The sequence below is a fragment of the Micropterus dolomieu genome, linkage group LG21 (genome assembly GCF_021292245.1).
Source record: "Micropterus dolomieu isolate WLL.071019.BEF.003 ecotype Adirondacks linkage group LG21, ASM2129224v1, whole genome shotgun sequence".
NCBI classification, from domain to species: domain Eukaryota; kingdom Metazoa; phylum Chordata; class Actinopteri; order Centrarchiformes; family Centrarchidae; genus Micropterus; species Micropterus dolomieu.
This window is the reverse complement of record NC_060170.1, coordinates 21,468,793-21,487,837: the sequence shown is the minus strand read 5'-3', so window position 1 is coordinate 21,487,837 and position 19,045 is coordinate 21,468,793. Positions and strand designations below refer to the sequence as shown.

At 39.7% G+C, this 19,045-nt stretch overlaps 1 protein-coding gene across 2 annotated transcripts in view; it reads left to right on the top strand.

The window, feature by feature from the left end:
• The window catches only part of LOC123959657 (netrin receptor UNC5C-like), a 187,276-nt gene that overhangs the window by 110,740 nt on the left and 57,491 nt on the right, over positions 1-19,045 (top strand). For both annotated transcript variants that reach the window (XM_046033836.1, XM_046033835.1), the window contains exon 4: positions 3,567-3,670. In XM_046033836.1, the coding sequence (XP_045889792.1) occupies positions 3,567-3,670 (104 nt within the window). The remainder of the gene's footprint in view (positions 1-3,566; positions 3,671-19,045) is intronic.

Sequence of the window (19,045 nt, the reverse complement as noted above, 5' to 3'; positions counted from 1 at the left end):
GACTCACTGACATTAGCTCCTATTGAATGGTTTGATGTAGAGAGCATGCTGAACATGTAAAATACTTTGATAGGTAAAGACCAAGCAGGTGTTTTTGGTATTAAGAAAGAGTAGTCCTGCTGTGTGCTGCCAACTTCTCCCTCCCTCTCATCTTTCAACCTTCCACCTGCCGTCCCAACTTCTACCTACCCCACCACCAATGCCATTTTTCCTCTCCTTCTCTTTCACTCTGCCTCTTTCTATGTCTGTTAGCCACTGTAAGGTCACTGTCCTGATGAGACAATGACTCTGAGTCAACCGGTTCAGTATTAAAAAAATGTCCTATCTAGTATGTGTGTGTGTGTGTGTATGTGTGTCTGTCTGTGTGTACTACAGCTGACGGATAAGGTGATTAAAAGTGCACCTGGGAACCAGGAGAGTAGAAGGACAGAAGTATAAAACAAACACACACACTGTGTCCTCCCATTAGAGTCTTCTGTATGTTTTTAAAAACTAAAGGACAGAGGAGAGAGGATTTGTCTTCCATAGCTGTAACCATCCTTTACAAACTAACAAAGTGAATCCCAAACTCTTCCAAGTGAAAAAAGTTTGAATATTTCAGAGATTGTATCAGTTAAATACTGTCATACCAACAGACCTCTGGATATCAATTATACGCACATCACGTATCTTCAGATAGGTGGCCAATGTAATTAATCATCCATTCTTGCTGACATTCATTAAATTTGTGACATGTGACACTTAATCGGCCAGTTAGAAGTCTTGCTCTTCCATGCGTGCAGAAACTCAAACACGTTCATGCGCCTTTGTACTCCAATGGATATTTGTACACGTGCAGACAGAAGTATGTACATAGAATTTAATACCCCAAATGAGTGTTGTTTTTTTTCCACTACGTGACACATGGATAACTGTGTGTATTAGTACAGTCCTTGCAGATACACACCAAAGTGAATGGATAAAAAGAGCAGTTTTTCAGATCCTTTTATCCAGATCATATTGAGTATATGTACTCATGATTCTTAGAGACATCATATCATACACTTTTGAGTTACACCCAGAAGCTTGGATGAGAAAAACCTGTTTTCCTTTCCTCCCCACTTAGAAATCCATCACACCACCTGATCTGCACCATAAATAAAGTCACCTGCTAAGTCCCGCAACACTGCCACTTGTCTCAGGTTACAGTTTGTTTTATGGCCCTTTTCTATGGCAGGCTAATTATTTGAACATGTGTTAAAGCTCAGCTACCTATGTAGGGATACATGCACGCAGCATACTGTGTGGCAGAAAACTAGGAAGTTGAACAGGAAAGCAGTGAATTATGTTTTTTACTCTGTCCAATAGGTGGAATGAATCAAACTGGGGAAGGACAAGTTTAGGAGTGAAAGACAGAATGGTATGGAGCATTAAAGTGTCAGTATATACCTAGACGGAGGGAGACATTTCTAAAATATTGTGAATGAAACTTACTCAGATAGAGTTGCAGACTCAACATAAACTGCTTTTAATTGCACCTTTTGAACTGTATTAGTTAAATATGTAGAGAAGAGTGGCAGTGAGAGAAACATATATTAAGCATATAACCATCCACTCGCCCATCCACCTACAAGGGTTTTAGGGTTTTTATCCCTCTCCTTTAATACCTTCTCTTTATCCCCCTTTCTTTTGTCTTCCCATTTTCTGTTCCTCCTATTTAAATGTCTGGCTAATTGTCTAAAAGTCTGCTACTGTGAACATTTTTCTCCTCAAAATGAAAACAGCTGAGCCCCCTCTGAAATCTTCTGTGAAAGAAATGGCAGTGCATTCCATGCTGCTTTGTAATGCTGTCATTTATCACAGCATGTGGACCATTAGTGTGAATCATTTATTGTCTTTGGCCTGCTTGAGATTCCTGAACTGTGGCAAGTCTGTATGGAATAAAAGCATGGTTTAAATATTGTGCATCGTGATTGAAGGGCAAGCATGTAACAAAGCAGCCTGTGTTTAGTGTGTCTGAAAAGCAGCTAAAGCGCTTAAAAGCATGATCAGCTATGTGTGTGTGTGTGTGTGTGTGTGTGTGTGTGTGTGTGTCTGTGTAAAACTGTTGTAACCACATTGGTAAAATGTGAACAGTGTGTTTGCGTGTGTGTGCTTGTGTACATCCGTGTGAGCATTAGCTGACTCTAAGAATACACAGCTAAGTGTTTTTCCTTGTTGTGTATATTTCTAAAGTGACAGGAGAGTGGGAAAAGTCAACATACGCATGGCTGACTTTAACCACCAACTCCATAATTACTGTGTCAGTGTTGCCGCGGAAATGAGGTAATGAGCCTGGTCTCCAATGACATGGCACCATCTCCTGAAATCATCTGACGGCCTCCCACACATCTGCGCTTTCCATTGAGACGTTTTGTCTTTTGATATTATTATTGTTGTTGCTTTTGTGTGTCGTGTTTCCAGCGTTTTCCTAGTTAGTGATTAGAGCTGAACGATTAATCGTTTTCAAAATCGAAATTGTGACTTGAAAGAACGCGATTAGCTAATCGTGAAGATGGAGATTAAATGTAGGTTAATTATACAGCGCATCTGACCCATTTTAAACAGTCATGCAGACAGATCTGCTCGCCAATCACAAGCACCATACACCTCCAGTCAGAGCGGGCACAGGGCGTGTACATTTTATAACAACAAACTAAACTAGATGAAAACATTTGGGATTATGGCGCCAGCCGAACAGACACAGGCAGCGGCTGTGCTGCGATTTTGTCCGGCGTCAACTCGTACTGAAGTGTTCCAGCAGTAGAGCGTTTAGCCAACACGTTGTTAACGTGTTGTTAATTTGTCATTTTGTGTGCTTCAACTACGGATAACAGCTCTCTCTGAGCCTGTTCTATTCCACTCTGTGTGGGCTACAGATTGTACATGGAGCATTTAAGAATAAGAGCGTTTTGCCCATCTGATTTTGCTGACTTGTTCAGATTTTGCTTATTTGTTCAGTTGTCCTTGATTGTTGTGCTTCTATGGTTAAGTTGGCTATGTAGTTCAACTGTGTCTTTTTTTGTTCTGTTTATTGTTGATGTACGATCGGGAGTCTCCAAAAGGGTGTTTTATTTTGAAAATCGACCAGATTCTCTATGCCGTTCTGTGTTCAGTCAAAAATAGACTGGCAGTGAATACTGAACTTTAGCAAAACTTCAATAAAAAAAATCGCAAATCGAATCATAATTGCAATATCTGGCAGAAAAGTCGCAATTATATTTTTTCCCCAAATCGTTCAGCCCTTTTAGTGATTAAATCACTTACCAGTATGAACACATATTGTTCACACGTTTAAATTCAAGGGCTCGACTGCAGTTGACAAATCGGTGCTCACTACTCTAACCACAGCGTGTGACATGAGCTTTTTCACTTGCTAACTAAACAGTTAGATTCCGTGCCACATCATAACCGTTTCACATATAAAATCTATACTGTCTGTTAGCCAGTATCATAATGATTTAATTTAAATTTTGTCTTATGTTTTCTGGTTAACTTAATACCTTGTCCCAAAGTAGTCACTAAGTTCCCTTTGTCTCTCTCCTCAGATCTGAAGAAGTCATTCGAACAGGAACCCCTGGGAAAGGAAGTGTCTCTGGAGCAGGAAGTGCTGTTACAGTGTCGCCCTCCTGAGGGCATACCAGCTGCTGAGGTATGTGCAGCGTTATTGTTAACCTCTGCCTGAGGTGAATATAAAGTAAGATGTGAGCTTGAGAGGACTTCTTGAACAGAACGAGAGAGTGACTGAAGAGACGGGATGACAGAGGATGTAAACAGATGTAAAAATAGAAATCATCAAGTGGAAATAACTTGAAAGTGCCACAGAAAAGTCACTTATTACAGATGTGACACTTTTGGAATTGCCTGGAACTGTGAATGACAGACAGCAGAACACAGTGGTTTGATGGGTACATGCGCTCTTTCAGTTTGCAGTCAGAGTTTGAAGGATGTGCTGAACAAAAATTAATCCTGACCCTTTTGACAAATATTGTTAAATAGCCTGTATTACTAGTGTACTAAAACTGATAACACTTAATATCTCAAAACTAAAATATGTGTTCAACAGGGATCATCCTAAATTTTCATTTAGTAACTATGTAACCGAGACAAACAATGAATTGCACCTAATCACAGTAGCAAAATAAAATTATATATTTTTAATATGAGCATGGACAATGTTTAATAAATAACAAATTGAAAATTAGCAAAAAAGGATTTGTCTTGTTTACAGAAATAAAAAGCTTTTATTTTTTCATATTGCACAACAACATTTGTCTTGAATTGTCACATGGGGAAATCAGGCGAACAGCCTGAATCATGTTTTGAGTGACAGTTGCTTGAAAGCTCTGCTGCAACGAGGTAACACTGATCCAAAGATCCAAAGTTTAAAGTTAGACTTAAATGTCCCCGGAGAGCCAATTTGAGTTGCAGCACAAGTTATATGAAGAAATCTCTGTGACTGCAGAGGCTCAGCCTATATTTCTGTGTTATTTTACATTTTCATTGCTCACTCCGTTACTGTACCTGGGCTTGGCAGAAAATGATGAAGATAATTAATGAAAGTGGATTGCCTGCTTTCGACTGAAAAACACTGCCATATTCCTTTTTCATTAACACAGATGTACATATTCCTGAATTGAAGTGAATACACTTGCAGTGAAAGGGGAAAAGAAGCACAATTTAAATTTGCACTAAGTAAAATCACAACATCATTTTTATTGCCCATTTAAGCAGTTACTTACTACTTCGCCCAAGAACGCTTTGATAATCAAGGCCCACTTTATGAGGTCAGAGGTTCCCAGCCATGCTAGTAGTTTAAACAGGTGTGGAATTTAAGTGAATACAAGTGTGGTAAACAGATACATACTCACACTATTACTACATTCCTCAATGTAAGATAATATTGTATACCTCCAGTACATTGTCAGCACATCGACAATTTACTTCAATTTACTTTATTCACTCATCAAACGAGTTGCGCAGTAAACATCCACTTTGGAAGTGCCACATGTCACTTCCACTCCCGGAGGGCTTTAACTACAGAGAAGAACGTCATTCACAATTCAGATTATTCTTTACTTTCCTAGTTTCATCTGGCTGCGTTCCCACTGAATGGATAAAAAGACATAATTTCATTAAGTCGGTCACAGGGGAAGAGCAACGCAGCACTTGGAGAGGGCTGTGCTACCGGATAAGGAGTCTCTGAATCAGGTTTCGCTCCTTAGGGTTTGATAGTCGTTTTCAATTGCACCTAAGTACACAGCTCCCCTGAGGGAGAGGGGTGGGGGCTGAAAGAGAGAGGGCGAGGGGAGCCACTCAGACAGACCAGCATACAAAGTGAGTGAGAGAGAGAAAGACGGTGAGATGAGAAAGGGGGAGGAGTGGTGGGGAATAACAGAATGACCCTTTTCCTGTCCTTTCACTTCACATCTTAAATTCCTCTGAGGGAAATCAAGAAAATAAATTGGTCATATTGTGACATCAATTTCACATTAGGAGCCACTAAGACTTTCACAAACAAACACAGAGGGTATTTTTCACTCACTTTTTCTCTTTTTCTGCCACACACCCACGTTCACACTAACACCTCACGCTCCCTCATCTTGGAGACAAATCTCCCCACTAATGAGTCATTACTACTGCTGCCTCTTTATTTTTGAGACCAGTTTGAACACAGCACATACTTACAAACCACACACACATTCACGGACACAACGACACTCAGCTATTTTTTTTCAGTGTGTTGAATTTGCTACTTTTTCCCATTCCTTTCTCCTGTCAAAATGGGATCTCAGGGCAAATGGATTGGTCTCTCTCCCCTGTCTGCTGAAGCTGATTAGAGGGATTTAGGTTTAAAACCAGCTGATGACCTCAGGTTGTAGCCCTAACTTTCTGTTTTATCTCTTCTGACTTTCTATTTCTCTTTGTTCTTATCATGCCCAGTCTCTTTTCCATTCACATTTTCTATTTCTTCTACAGCTCAGACCTCCACACACACACACACACACACACACACACACACACACACACACACTCGACCATGTTTTTTTTTTTTCCTTCTTTTTGATTGACAGCTGCCGTTGTTGGTGTCATGTGACCTCTCTCAAAATGTTCTAATATTAGTCGCTGCGGTTGCCGTGTCGACCAGTTGACGACTGTTGTAAAGTTGTCAATGTGATAGGGTCGTTGTCCTGTTATGTGATATCCGCATCGTTATGCCCAGCTGGCATCACGTGGCTGTCAAGATGCCCCACCAAAGCCTTGACTCCCTAAACACTCACACCTACACACAAAATGCACATTCATATTCACTCAGTCAGCATCTGTATACATACACATACCGACATATGCACACAGATGTTACATACATGTACCCAGATATATGTGCATATACAGCTTTAAAAAAATGTGCACACACACACACACCTACACACACATACACTAATGCATGACAAGAGTTACACTAAGGGACAGATTAGCCAGGGATCATTTTAACTGCTGCACAACTGTTAGCCTTGAGAGGTCAGGGTCAAACCAATCTGAGATTGGAAAGAAAATGTCTGCACACCCAACCAATGCACCATTATTTCCTTTTCACTTTCTCTTACAGGACTGCTCTTGTCATCAGTCAGTCTCTTCTCTCTATTTTTTTCTCTCTTTCAGTCTAAAGCTCCTGAGAGACACAATTTGAAGCATTGTGAAATCCTTGAGAAACATCTAAATCTCTTTAGACTGTGATAGAAAGCCTTTAAAGGCTGATGGAAAGCTATTGGATTCAGCAGGGAGGGTTCAGCAGTTCAACGGGAAAGGCTTTATGGACACAGATGGTGAATTGAGAGAACTCTCAACAAGTTCAGCACAATGTTCACTTTCAATGAACAATGCCCCCACTTTGATTTAATTTTATTCTGGTTTGGTTATTTTTTTGTAAACTTTTTATTTTATTTATGAATTACTTTTTTTAGGCCAAGGTCATCCAATGTAGTCAAGATAATGGATTTTCCCATTAAAGTTTCTTAAAAAACTCCAAGCAGCAATGTGAAATTTAGACCTGAGCCGCAGTCTACTTGTATATTTCTTCTACAAATATTGTGAGGTTCATTAGGACATAAAGGCCACAGAATGAGGCAGCAGTCTGGCTGCAAGAATGCATTTCTATATTGAAACCCAAAGAGTACTGTAGGAGTGACCCCACAGGCCAGTAGACGGCACATAGCAGGTGGGGTTATGGATTAGTGCGTGTGTGTGTGTGTGTGTGTGTGAGAATATTTGTGTATGTGCCTGTCTGCGTTTGTCTCTGTGTTTGACTGATTACCCCAGCTGCAGTGAAATAAACACATCAGTGTGTGGTGACAGGCCCTCCACGTGTCTGTCCCTAACACACACACACACACACACACACACACACACACACACACACACAGTCAGACAGTAACTGGATATGTGTCTGGATCCTGGTCAAGTTCCTGTCACATTCTTAACCACTCAATCCACAACCTAAATTAGCGCAAGTTATTCACTCGGATAATGGCTTACGGTCAACCTACAGGCTACATAATCTGTCTGAATGTAATCTTTCATATCAGAAAATGAATTAGAAATAAATTCAGAGACCTACAGTTTTTATTGAGAAATGTTATATAATATTTCATTCACTTAAAGATATGGATTTGGAATATTTTGTTGTATATTATGGATGGAGGAGAGCCGACATGATGTAGGCGGAATAGATTAAGGGTCCAGATGGAGGGATGAGAGATGCAAGGGTGAAGGGACGGAGCGGGGAGGAATCAGAGTGAGGTGTTGAGGGAAGAGTGAGGGGGTCGAGGGGATGAGGGAGATAAGTGAAGGATGAAGGGATAAGGGTCAAGGGATGGGGATGAAGGGCGAGGGATGAAGAGGTTAGGGTAGAGGGATGGAGGGATGAGTGTCGGGAAGGATGACGATCGAGGGATGCTGGGATAAGGGTTCGAGGGATGGAGGGGTGAGGCTAGAGAGATAAAGACATAAGAGGTGAGGAATGAGGAATCGGGGTTAAGGACGCATGGATGGAAGAGAACGATGGAACGGTGTCAGCTGGCAGCATTGAGACAGGAGGAAACGTCGTGGAGTCGTGGAGACGTGGAGACGTCTCTTCATGTGCTTCTCTTGGGATAGAGGCCCCGGTGGTTCCTGCGTTCAGAGAAAAGAGGCAGAAGGTGAGAAAAGAGGGGGGAAAAAGAGGAAAAGTGGGTTTGGGTGGAAGGGATGTGAAAACTGAGTCAGAGGGGAAAGAGGAAGGATGAGGTGCGCTTAAATACTGTGCGGAAATGAGATGTGTTCAAGGTGTGGTCTTTGTTTCCCGAACCTGGTTATAAAACTTCCATTTATATTTACATCACATGAAGTAACAGATCATCGTTATGTGCACCAGGATGGCATAGGGAGATTGTCCTTGAAAGATGGCATTTAAATACAAGCTCCGAGCTCCATATCAGCAAGACAGACATCCAGCTGCCAGCTCCAAGGTTGCTGTTATGTAGTTGATCACGGCCAGCAAGACATTCATGGTGTACAAATGTGTGTTTGTGTGAATCCTGGAGGCACAGCTGCACGTCTTTCTCTCTCTCACACACACACACATTTGGCTTCTAACCTCCCTCGCAGTGACCATCAATGTCATTTTTTGTGAATGACTTTCTGTGTTAACCAGCGTGGAATAAGTCTAGACATGCATTTTTGTAATTACCCGTGTGTGTGTGTGTATGGGCGTGTCTCAGTGTGCGTGAATGACTCTTTGTGATGCAAATCAAAGCAGACATTTCTGTCAGAGGGCATCAGTGGTGTGATGTGGCCAAAATGCTACCGGCTACTGCACTCTCACACTCCTACAGTATACTCCACGCAGACACAGTACGTTTCGGTCCCTGAAGTCACCATTGTTAATGTGTCATATGATGATGTTTACTAACAGAATCTGTCTGGAGGTTATAACATCTGTGCCGGTGGAGAGCTTTAAACGCACAGTGAAGGTGACAGTGTGAATTAAACTGTCTAACAAATAAGACACACTCTCTTTTGGTGTCCAGGGGAAGACGCAGATCTGTTGAATTCCTTTAGTTGTAAACAGCTTTCAGATCTCACTGGAGCTCAGTATTACTCTAGGGCCTCAGAAACAAATGTATTAAAACCTACAAGATAAACTAGAAGTTTAAATACATCTAGGATGTGTTTATAGCCAGAACATACTTCTGATTTTTGCATTAAAAGCTTGGTCAATGGATTTAAAGGTGAAAAAATGATTTTATCCAGAAAAGAAATATGTACAACGCTGTTAGACATCATGAATAACATTTTCTGGTATTTATGAATAAATAGAATTGAATGAACCCAAAGAGAGGAGAACAATATATATAGAGAGAAAGTGTTAAATCAAATAAAGCATTGGATCTTTTCTGAGCTTTAAAAATGTTGTGACCACTGCACCAGAAGTATTAGTCATTTTCATCCTTGCCATTCTCTAGAGAAGCACGTGTGTTTGTGCACCTGTGTGTGTGTGTTTCTGCCCACAAAAACAATTTATGTAATGCCGCTTCCCCAATAGATCCTTACCTTAATCCTCTTTGAGCTAACATAGTAAGCCCCACTCCGGCTCATCTCCCATCACATTTTACCTTGATCCTCAACCTCTGTCAGAAATCATCATCGTAATCCACAGATTAGTCAGCAATCTATTTTTTTTTATTCCAGCTGTCTAGGTGAATTATTTAAATGGTGTTAAGATTATTAAAATTCTGTTGCGATGGTCTATCACTGCAGAGTAATTTACAAATGGGGCAGATGAGGGGGAGCAGCTTTTGTGTTGTTTGGGTCATAAATGTATTGTGGTTGGCTGTTGTTGATGTGTGAGTGGGATTATGATCGTTACCAAATGTGTGCATGAATGGACACACACACATAAACACACATACAGGATGATTCTCTTTGACTCCTTCATTCCTTGTACTGTATAGCAGTGCAGTCTTTTATAACCACTCCGTATTTTAGGAGCCTTGAGAAGCTTTTCATCCAGTGATAAGCCTTGTCAGTAAATTCAGGCATTAGTCAGATCCCCCTCCAAAGCCAGCAGACTGTGCAGAACTGCATTGGAAATGTGTATTTTCCATTGCAGAATCTCAGCATCAGACTTCCTCACTGGTTTATTCTGTAGACATCCCCCCGCCCCCCATCTGTCTCTTATGCAGTCATAAAAGTGTTCTATTTGTTACTTGTTTTCTCAGTTCAGTTCCACTCGGTTCTAGTGACTGGTTCTGACATAATGAAATTTATATTGTTTGCAAAATATTATTTTTTCATTTTCCCTGCCTGCATTTCCTTTCCTCTCATGTATGCCAATTTAAGAGTGCATGCATTTGCAGATTATAACAGGAACTTTTTTTAAAACACTAAACCCAAATGTTTATCTTGGCTTTCCCACAAGTAGAAGAGTTCTGCTATTCCAGCCTTCACAGTGACTGTAACTGCAGGCACTTACAGTATGTTCGCCCTTTGTCTAGGCCATTTAAGGAAACTATCAATCAAAACTCAAAGAGGGAAGCCTCTCATTACACTTATTAACTGACGACTGAACCTGCATTATTTTCTTTGTGACAGGAAGTATGCAAGCCAGTGATAATGTGTAGTTTTAGTTCTCAGTGGTGTGAGGTTTGAGTCTTTTTTAAACTTGGACTTTGTTCTTTGTGTGAGCGGTATGTAGAGGGTTGAGTCGGGTGCTTGACTCAGAAGTAGGAGGGTAGTAGATAATGAAGGCGTTTTTGAACCCCTCCACGCACACACACCACCACTACATTAGGAGAACCTTCTCTCCCCTTTCATTATCTATTTAAAGGCTTTCAAAACATTAAAGGATAGTCCGCTTTTGCAATGAACCCTTTTTTAATGTCTTCCTGGTAGTGTCATGGAAACAGTATTAATACTGTTTCCATGACATATGCTGGTGTTGAAATGCTGACCATTCACTCTGTTTTTTAAATGAATGCTTATTTGTTGACTGTTTTCACGGATTTTCCATGTCTTCAAGGAAACCTTGCACAGTTTCAGTCCTAGCTGTTCTGTTTACCCGTTTCATCTTCTGGCTCCTTTTCTGTTGGTGTCTTTTTTTTCTCACGCTTTGCTGTAGACTCTTGTCTCTCTCTCTCTCTCTCTGTTTTAGTCTTTTTTTTTTTACCTTTGTCTCTATCTTTCACCATTGCTGTCTCTCAGTCTTCCTCACTTCCTCTGTCTTTGCTGTGGATTGATGATGACATGACAGTGTAGAGTGTACTGCATTGTCAGGCAGCTACCCGTGCTGCCCCCGGCAGTCCTGACAGTGTTGTCATGGATGAATGAACACACTATTTTGACACACTGTGCGACAGTGTCAAATAACAAATCTCTGCTCTGTCAAGTTTTATAAGTTGTTAGACCTTGTAAGTCTTTTAGGACCACTAAAAACTTTGAAAGTTGTACACATGAGCCTGTAACATCTATAAAAGGTTTATCATTACAATGCAATGAACACTTTAGAAATGTATTTATGAAATAATTTAGCACCTAAAATACTTGTGAGTCCTACTGCTGGCAAGAGTTGTAAGATAACTGTATATGCTTAACTACTAGAGCAATTGGAACAGTATATTCTTCATTTGGGAGGAAGACTGAAACAGTTTAATAAGCCAGGACTTTGAAGGAATTGCTACCAATTAATTGCTTTTCACTTACATGACTATTCAGTTAAGTAGTCTTCAGTGGGTTACTAAAGGAGGTCATTGTAAATGCAATTAATGTATAAAGTTTCTTTTTTTTTTTTTTTATAATTTTGAGCGTGTTGATAACAGAACATTATTAGATGATGTCCGTGTCATCTATGTGGAGCTGAGAATATGTTTTGTAATGATATGTGGTCTTCTATTGTCGATAGTAATATCCATTAATGTTATGATGCAGTCCTCCATTTCCAACTACATAAAATGTGTTTGGTGGTGTGAAATCAAAATACGACTACATTTTTGCTGAACTGTATTAACCACAATACTGCTTACATCCTGGAATTGTATTGAATCATTAGCTTATCAAACAATCTGCCAAAAAGCTCTTGGCACTATTGATGCTTTGCTGATTTCAGAAGCATAATTCTTTCAAAGGGAGATAGCTGTAGGCTTCTTAAGTGTGACCTTGCAGAGGCAGATGTACAGCACTTAGAGAGAAGATGCTCCTGTCGTTCTTTAGGGAGCCATAAAAAGAGAATATGCTGATCATGATGGCATATGATGTCTTTTTGTCAGTAAAAGCTGTAAAATCCCTGCTGCACTTGGATGCACAGTGAGTCAAAATTGTGTTTTTAAAGATGTGGTATTGACCAATGCAAGGTAATTATTCTGCTGGAAAAGGTTTTTTATTTTATTTTTATTGCTGCACACATTCAAGTACTTATGACAAATTGTTGTCCACATTTGCCATATAATCTTTGCAGGTAAAATGAAATGCTAGCAGGTTAGAAGCCTATAGACTTTTACTCAAACTTACTTTAGAAACTCAATAATTAATTTATTATTCCCACAATATTCACAGATCTCTGTATCCTTACTACATAAAGGACACTGAATCCTGCTTTTACACTGAAATTTGGCATTGGACATAAATTATGTACTGCAGAACTTTCCAGTCCGACTATAATTGAAAATTCTGAATACTAAATTTTCCAGCAGAGGCACTACATCTCTCTGTTTTGTATAAGTCCAATTTGATGTTTGTTTACCATGCTCATACTTTAAACTGTACATCCTTCAGCAAAATACAACACTAACAAACAGGGAGGTCTCCGATAGTTCAGCTGACCCAGCTAATAAAGCAAAGCTGATTTTGTTATTGGGCGGTTTTAATAACGCTGGAGAGCTGGAGAGTCAATTAAAAAGGATTAGCATGCCCCCAATCAGCTCAGAGGCTCTTCATGCTTTAATGATTATGGAGTGTCATCATCACTCCTACACTGTACAGTGAAGCAGCTTTGACATGCAAACACACACACACAACAAGTGCATAAATGCCTGCACACATACACAACCATGTGTTAATACAGTCTCGAAAGGCAGAGCTTTTATTTTATTATTTTAACGTTCGCAAAAGGCTGCTTTGTATTTTCATTTCATTTTCATTTATTATATGCATTTTGCATCAAAACATATAGGGACAAACATGTTTTAGTGGTAAGAGGAAGTAAGAATGATAAAACTTAGATACATTAATTTATTCTTAAGGAAGAATAATGGAATGGAAGGAACCATGTATATTCAGGTTGTTATCATTCAGACCTTGTTAAAATATTGTGATTTTATCATGAACCCTGTTTGTAATGAGTGATATCACTGGTGAGTGAGTGAGACTGAAGAGGATGATGCAGGTTTTAATTTGTATCATTGAACACGTCTTCTTTTTAAATGCAACTACTGAAATAACTGGACAAGACCTGACCTTGATGGAGAGAGGGATGCACTAAATTTCTGCTGATTATGTAAAAAGGACATTTGAGGACAAACCTCTTTGTCCTACTGTGACCAGGGTGAAAAATTAATAGGGGGAACTGAGGTATAAATTATCTTGTCCATGAAAAACAAAAACAAAAAAACAGACACAGAAACCAACCACCCCTGATTGAAATTGTGTAAATTTCTTTAGATGTAATTTCTGATTTGTATAACCTGAAGAAATCTGAATTGTTTACTGTAATTATTGTATATACAAAATTCATGTCTGCATGAAAAGTCTTAAAAAGCAAAATAAGCTCTTAGAATGATGGTGCTACTTGCCAGAAAAGCATTCATTCAAAGATGAATCAGACATTACAGGTGTTTTTAGGTCATAACGCTGAAACACTTAAAAGCTCTTTAGCAGTCTGTGTCCTGTGGTTCCCTTTGCACACTCTCCCATGGCTCTCATCCCCACTGTTAACTTTCTTCTTTATTTCTTTCACTCCTTGTCTCTGCTTCTTTGCGTCTCGCTTTCACCTTTCTTTCCCTCCTCCCTTCTCCGTTTTCTGCTGTTGCCATTAGTGGTGTTAAAGCACTTAGTGAACTGGAAGGTTCAGCGAGAAATGCAAAATACATCACTGTCCAGAGAAATAAAGAAAGCAAACAGAGACACGCATACAGACGGCATCAACACTTTTACCGCACCGACTTGTAACCATGCACGGGGCTGTTCTATAATTTAACAAGCTGTCAGTCATTTTAACACTTGCTCACAGCAACCAGGAAAAACAGACAACACACTGCCGTAAAATCTTCCTAAGAGCATTTGCTTTGTCTGCTTAAGTTTATGTGTGAAATTCATTACGTTGGGTGGTAAAAGTATTAGTTTTAAAATTGTCCAAATTGTTTCAGTATTTTGTTGCATAGATATTTTATGTGATGGTCCACTTCTGTTACTTCGAATAATTGGTGGGAATATGAATGAATCCATGAATCTGCTAAAAATTATCCATATGCATTATGCTTAAATAAGTAAAGGAATACATCAACCATATATTCATGTTTGAACGTTTGACAGTTTTGTGCCTGCATATTCTCACAGCTTCCATCAGTGTATATTCTGTAGCTCTCATGAAGTCTGCATGCTGCAAAGTACCTCCAGAACAGATATTACCCTGTGACATTCAGGGCCAGATTAGACAAGAACACAAAGTACAGCATGCTATATTAAAACAGAGGATAGACAGACGAAGTTTAGTCTTTTAATTTCCTAACTTTCAGTTCTTCCATCAGAAGTAGAAAGCGTTTCCCTTTTGAACTTTTCCCCGGTGATACCTGAGGTGTTGATTCTGATTCTAGCTGTTACTAGGTCAGCGTCTGTTTGGGGAAATGTTTCCCTGACGTGTCTGAGCTGTTGAGTGGATTTAGATGTTATTCGTCTTACCTCCTCCTCTAATGATTTGAGCCCAGGGTCTCATTTCAACTTTTTGTCCCCTAACACTCCCCACACTGTCATCTCAGTATTTTTTCCTCTTCCCTTCAGCAACCACTGCTACTATCACAGTCCCCATGCATTTCCTTCCTCAGAGCTCTATGTCTGAGTGGTTTTCTATTTGCTCAGTCGGTTAGTTCATTGTTTCCCCCTGTTCATTTCAATGTCCTGCTTTCCTTCTTTCTTGCCATCAGTTCTTGTTTCTCATAATTAATGGGCAACTACTACTATTTCATTTAACAAATGAATGAATAATTTGCTGATGCCACTCTCTTGTCTTTCACTGAAAATGTTATGGATAGATCAGGGCAGTCTTTAAATACTAATGAAAATGGGTTTTTACAAGTAGAACAAGATTGAATGCGCCATTAATATGGCTCATACCACTGAAACAGTCCAATTTTACATGAAGAGGTTACCATTGTCCCTCCAGCCCCAAATAATGAACCGCCCATCACTTGTGTCTCAATAGAAATGGCTTTACTCTCTGACCCTCCGGTCCCGACCCGTATGCCTTCCTTCTCTTGGTTGCCTGTACGCCTGCTTGCTCTCTTATTCCAAAGCTTTCTGTCAACCTGCTAATCTCTTTCCAGAGTTTCCCCAAAACGCAGTACAAACCTCAGGCATCACATTAGATGTACTTTTCAGTGATCTGAAGCAGAATGTGTTTTTAAAACCCAGAATATTCTTAGCTCCTTCTTATCTCCTATTAAAGTCTTAAGAGTAGGGTATAAAAATTATTTAATATGTCTATAAGGACAATTTTGTGAAAAGGCTACTGTAGTTTTTTTTGTTGTTGTTGGTTTTTTTTTTACAGTAACTGAATTTAAAATAATTATTTATACAGTAAAGTATTATACTTGTGAATACTGTATTTTTTATAATCAAATTAATAAAAATTTAAATTAATTGAAATGACTTAATTAATTAATTAAAGGTAATTGATAAATTGCTTACTTTTAAACCATCCTTCCTGACTAACTTTGTTGCCTGTGCATACTTTTTAATCATGTTTTCAGTGTTAATATTCACCCATCTTTTACAAACATTCGTTGATAATCAATTTTTATTTCCTAGAAATGCATGTATTGCTAAGCACGTTTTCAAAAACAGGCTTGTGGGCTGAATTGTGTTTTTCATCTGGCAATGTCATTTAATTGAATTGGAAGTACTGGGGCATTAATAAATTCAGTATCACAACTCTTCGTTAATAAATGTCTCTGCCCTTTGCTTCCTAGTTTGCATTGCTAAGCCTCAAGCCTTCCTGCTCTGCTATCTGTCTTAGGTGCTCTCTTTTATGGTTTTCGAACTTCACTTCGAAGTCCCTGACCTTCTTCTCTGCCTCTTCCCTTTTTGCACATCTCTTTTTCCCATTTACTCACCAACCACCTGCACCATGTCTCAAAAGAGCTGTTCATCTATGTGTCTTCCACAGTGGTAGCCCATCTTTGTATTGCCTGGTTCTTTGATGCTAGAGAGATGGGTTGGGAAAGCTAGAAGTCACTGGAGTTACTGGTGGATTTTTTTTCACACTCCAATGCACCTCATGTTTTGACACAAGGACTCCTGGGTAAAATATTACCGTCGCCAACTCCGTCTTGTCTTTTCCTAATTTTTTATTCTCTTTTGCTTCCCTCTCTCCCCTGCATTCCTTGCATGACTTTTACTTTCCATCTCCTGTTTTCCCAAGTGTTGAGCCTAATGGATTACCCCAGTATATCTCCCCCTTTTAGTCTCTCCTCTCCCTTTTTTCTCTCCATTCAGCACCTCTGTCTCTATCTGCCTACCCCTTCATCTTTCTAGCCCTAATTGTTGACATTGCATGGAAATTCCAAATCTCTCCTATTTCTCCCTCAGTCTCCCTTACCTCCTCATTACCTTACATTTGTCCTTTTCATTCCATTGCTCTCTCTATCTTTCTCTCCCTCTACAAGCTCCCTCTCTCCCTTCCTCTCTCACTTCCTCTCCGTATTTGTTGACATTGTCGGGTTAGCTTTAATGGATCACCCACAGATATCTGCTGCTAGCCTGCACTCCCTGTTTCCTCATCCTCCTCCACCATAATCACTGCCTCCCTAACTCTCTATCTTTCTCTTGCCCCTTCACCATTGCCGTGGAAATACCTTTTCTCTACCCTCTCTTGAGATTGTTCCCCATCCATCTTTCCCTCTCTCTGTCTCTCTCCACTCTTGAATGTTGACATGAGAGGGTGAGTCTAATAGATCACTGTGAAGCATTTGCACCTGTGTTAAATCTCAGAGGTAACACCGTGTGTATGTGTGTGTGTGTTCGTGCATGTGTGCACCCTAGAGGAGCCAATGCAGGCTTTTTGTTCAGCACATCTGTGACCTCCTTTAGTGCTGAGCAACTTCCTTGTTGTGTTTCTCTCCTCTCCTTCATTTCACCTGCTTCTTTTCCCTTTTTTCCTTTCATCCGCTCCTTTCTATCATTTATGAGCTTGCGTGGCAGAAAGGGAACTATTAACTTTGTCGCTTTATTTTCTGTAGTAACAAGTTATTTCATTCTTAAAAAGCATGTGTGCTGAATCTTGCAAGTACTGCATTATGATATAACGCAAAGACATGATATTTAGAGTCACATTCAGAAGTGCAAGTCAGAGTAAATAATACTCGTGTATGATATGTGTATGCCATGCATCATTCAGTGTAAGTGTACCAAGGTGCAGTAGAGTAGTAGGTTATAAATAGGCCTCTGTAGGCTTGTCCCAGTCCAACTGGGTGTCCTCCTGTGTCCTAGTTCTGTCTGTGTGGCACACCTCGGAAAGCGGCACTCTGCTTTTCCTCACACTCTGCTGCACTTATCTTCTTCTTTCTTCTATATACATGCTTGTTCCTCAATACCCAACTAGATTTTAATTCCTAGTGGTAAACTTTTAAGAATATACACTAAGTCCTAGTTCTTCTCATGTACAAGACCTTTGAGAATTCCCTGCTCTGATTTCAGTAGATAACAGTGTCGCATGTACATATTTTTCCTTATTTTTAATTGTACATCAACATTCATTTTTACAAGCAAATCACAAAGTAGCCACAAATACTGTGTCACATAATATGGATGTATGTTACTGTATAATCTTTAGGGTACCTTTAGTACAAGCCGTGTCTATCTGTCTTTCTTTGTAGATTTATTAAATCGATTTTATGGAGAGATAAAGCAGTAAAAACTCTCTGACAAAGCTGAAACCGACAACTTTAAGTTCAAACTGCTTTTTTATCAAAGGTGTCTTTTAGAACATCAGTGTGGGATGATTGTCGATGGCGACCCAGTTATGTCAGTGTGGTTAATTGGGTCTTTATGTCACTCGCCTGGAACTAGTTAATTAAGCTGTCAGAGCCTCTGAAATCCCATGTTGGCATACACACACAGGGAAAGACACACTGACATCCACACACACGCACACTTCAACCTCTTACATCCTGTATATATGCGTGCACATGTACAGTGACCTTATGTTAACCTGCACAATCTGCCCAGTCTGCCCAGTCCTGGCATGTATTGTATGGTAGTGGGGTCGGTGGCTGTAGCAAATTCCCCACAGTAGCAGTGGGCAGCAGGATTGTCCTAATCACCTCCCATGTGTAGTGAGTTGTGCAGACAGAAACACCAGGACATATGGCCAATTAAGACAGGGATGTGAAATGGCACAGATATACTGTAGGTGACTGAAAATCACACTTCACACAATCAATGTAATTCAGTGGCAAGGCTATAATTAACAACTGTTCCTGACTACTGTGTTGACATCGACATTGTTCTTAAATATAGTCTTGAAACGAATCAATTTCCGTGGCGCTGTATTTAATATATTTTTCTGTCTCTTCTGCTTGTCTATAAAATAGTTTAGCTTTGTCCATTTGTTTCTCATGCATAATACCCCCCTGTTATTTGTCTGTTTATCTGCTTATGTCTGTCTGCCTGACTTTTACCCGAGAGAAGGCTTCTCGTCAGTTTGTTTTCTTTTTTTTTGGAAAGACTGCTCAAGTTTGGGACCATGTTGCACGTAAGTCATTTTGTTTACCTGTGTTTGTAT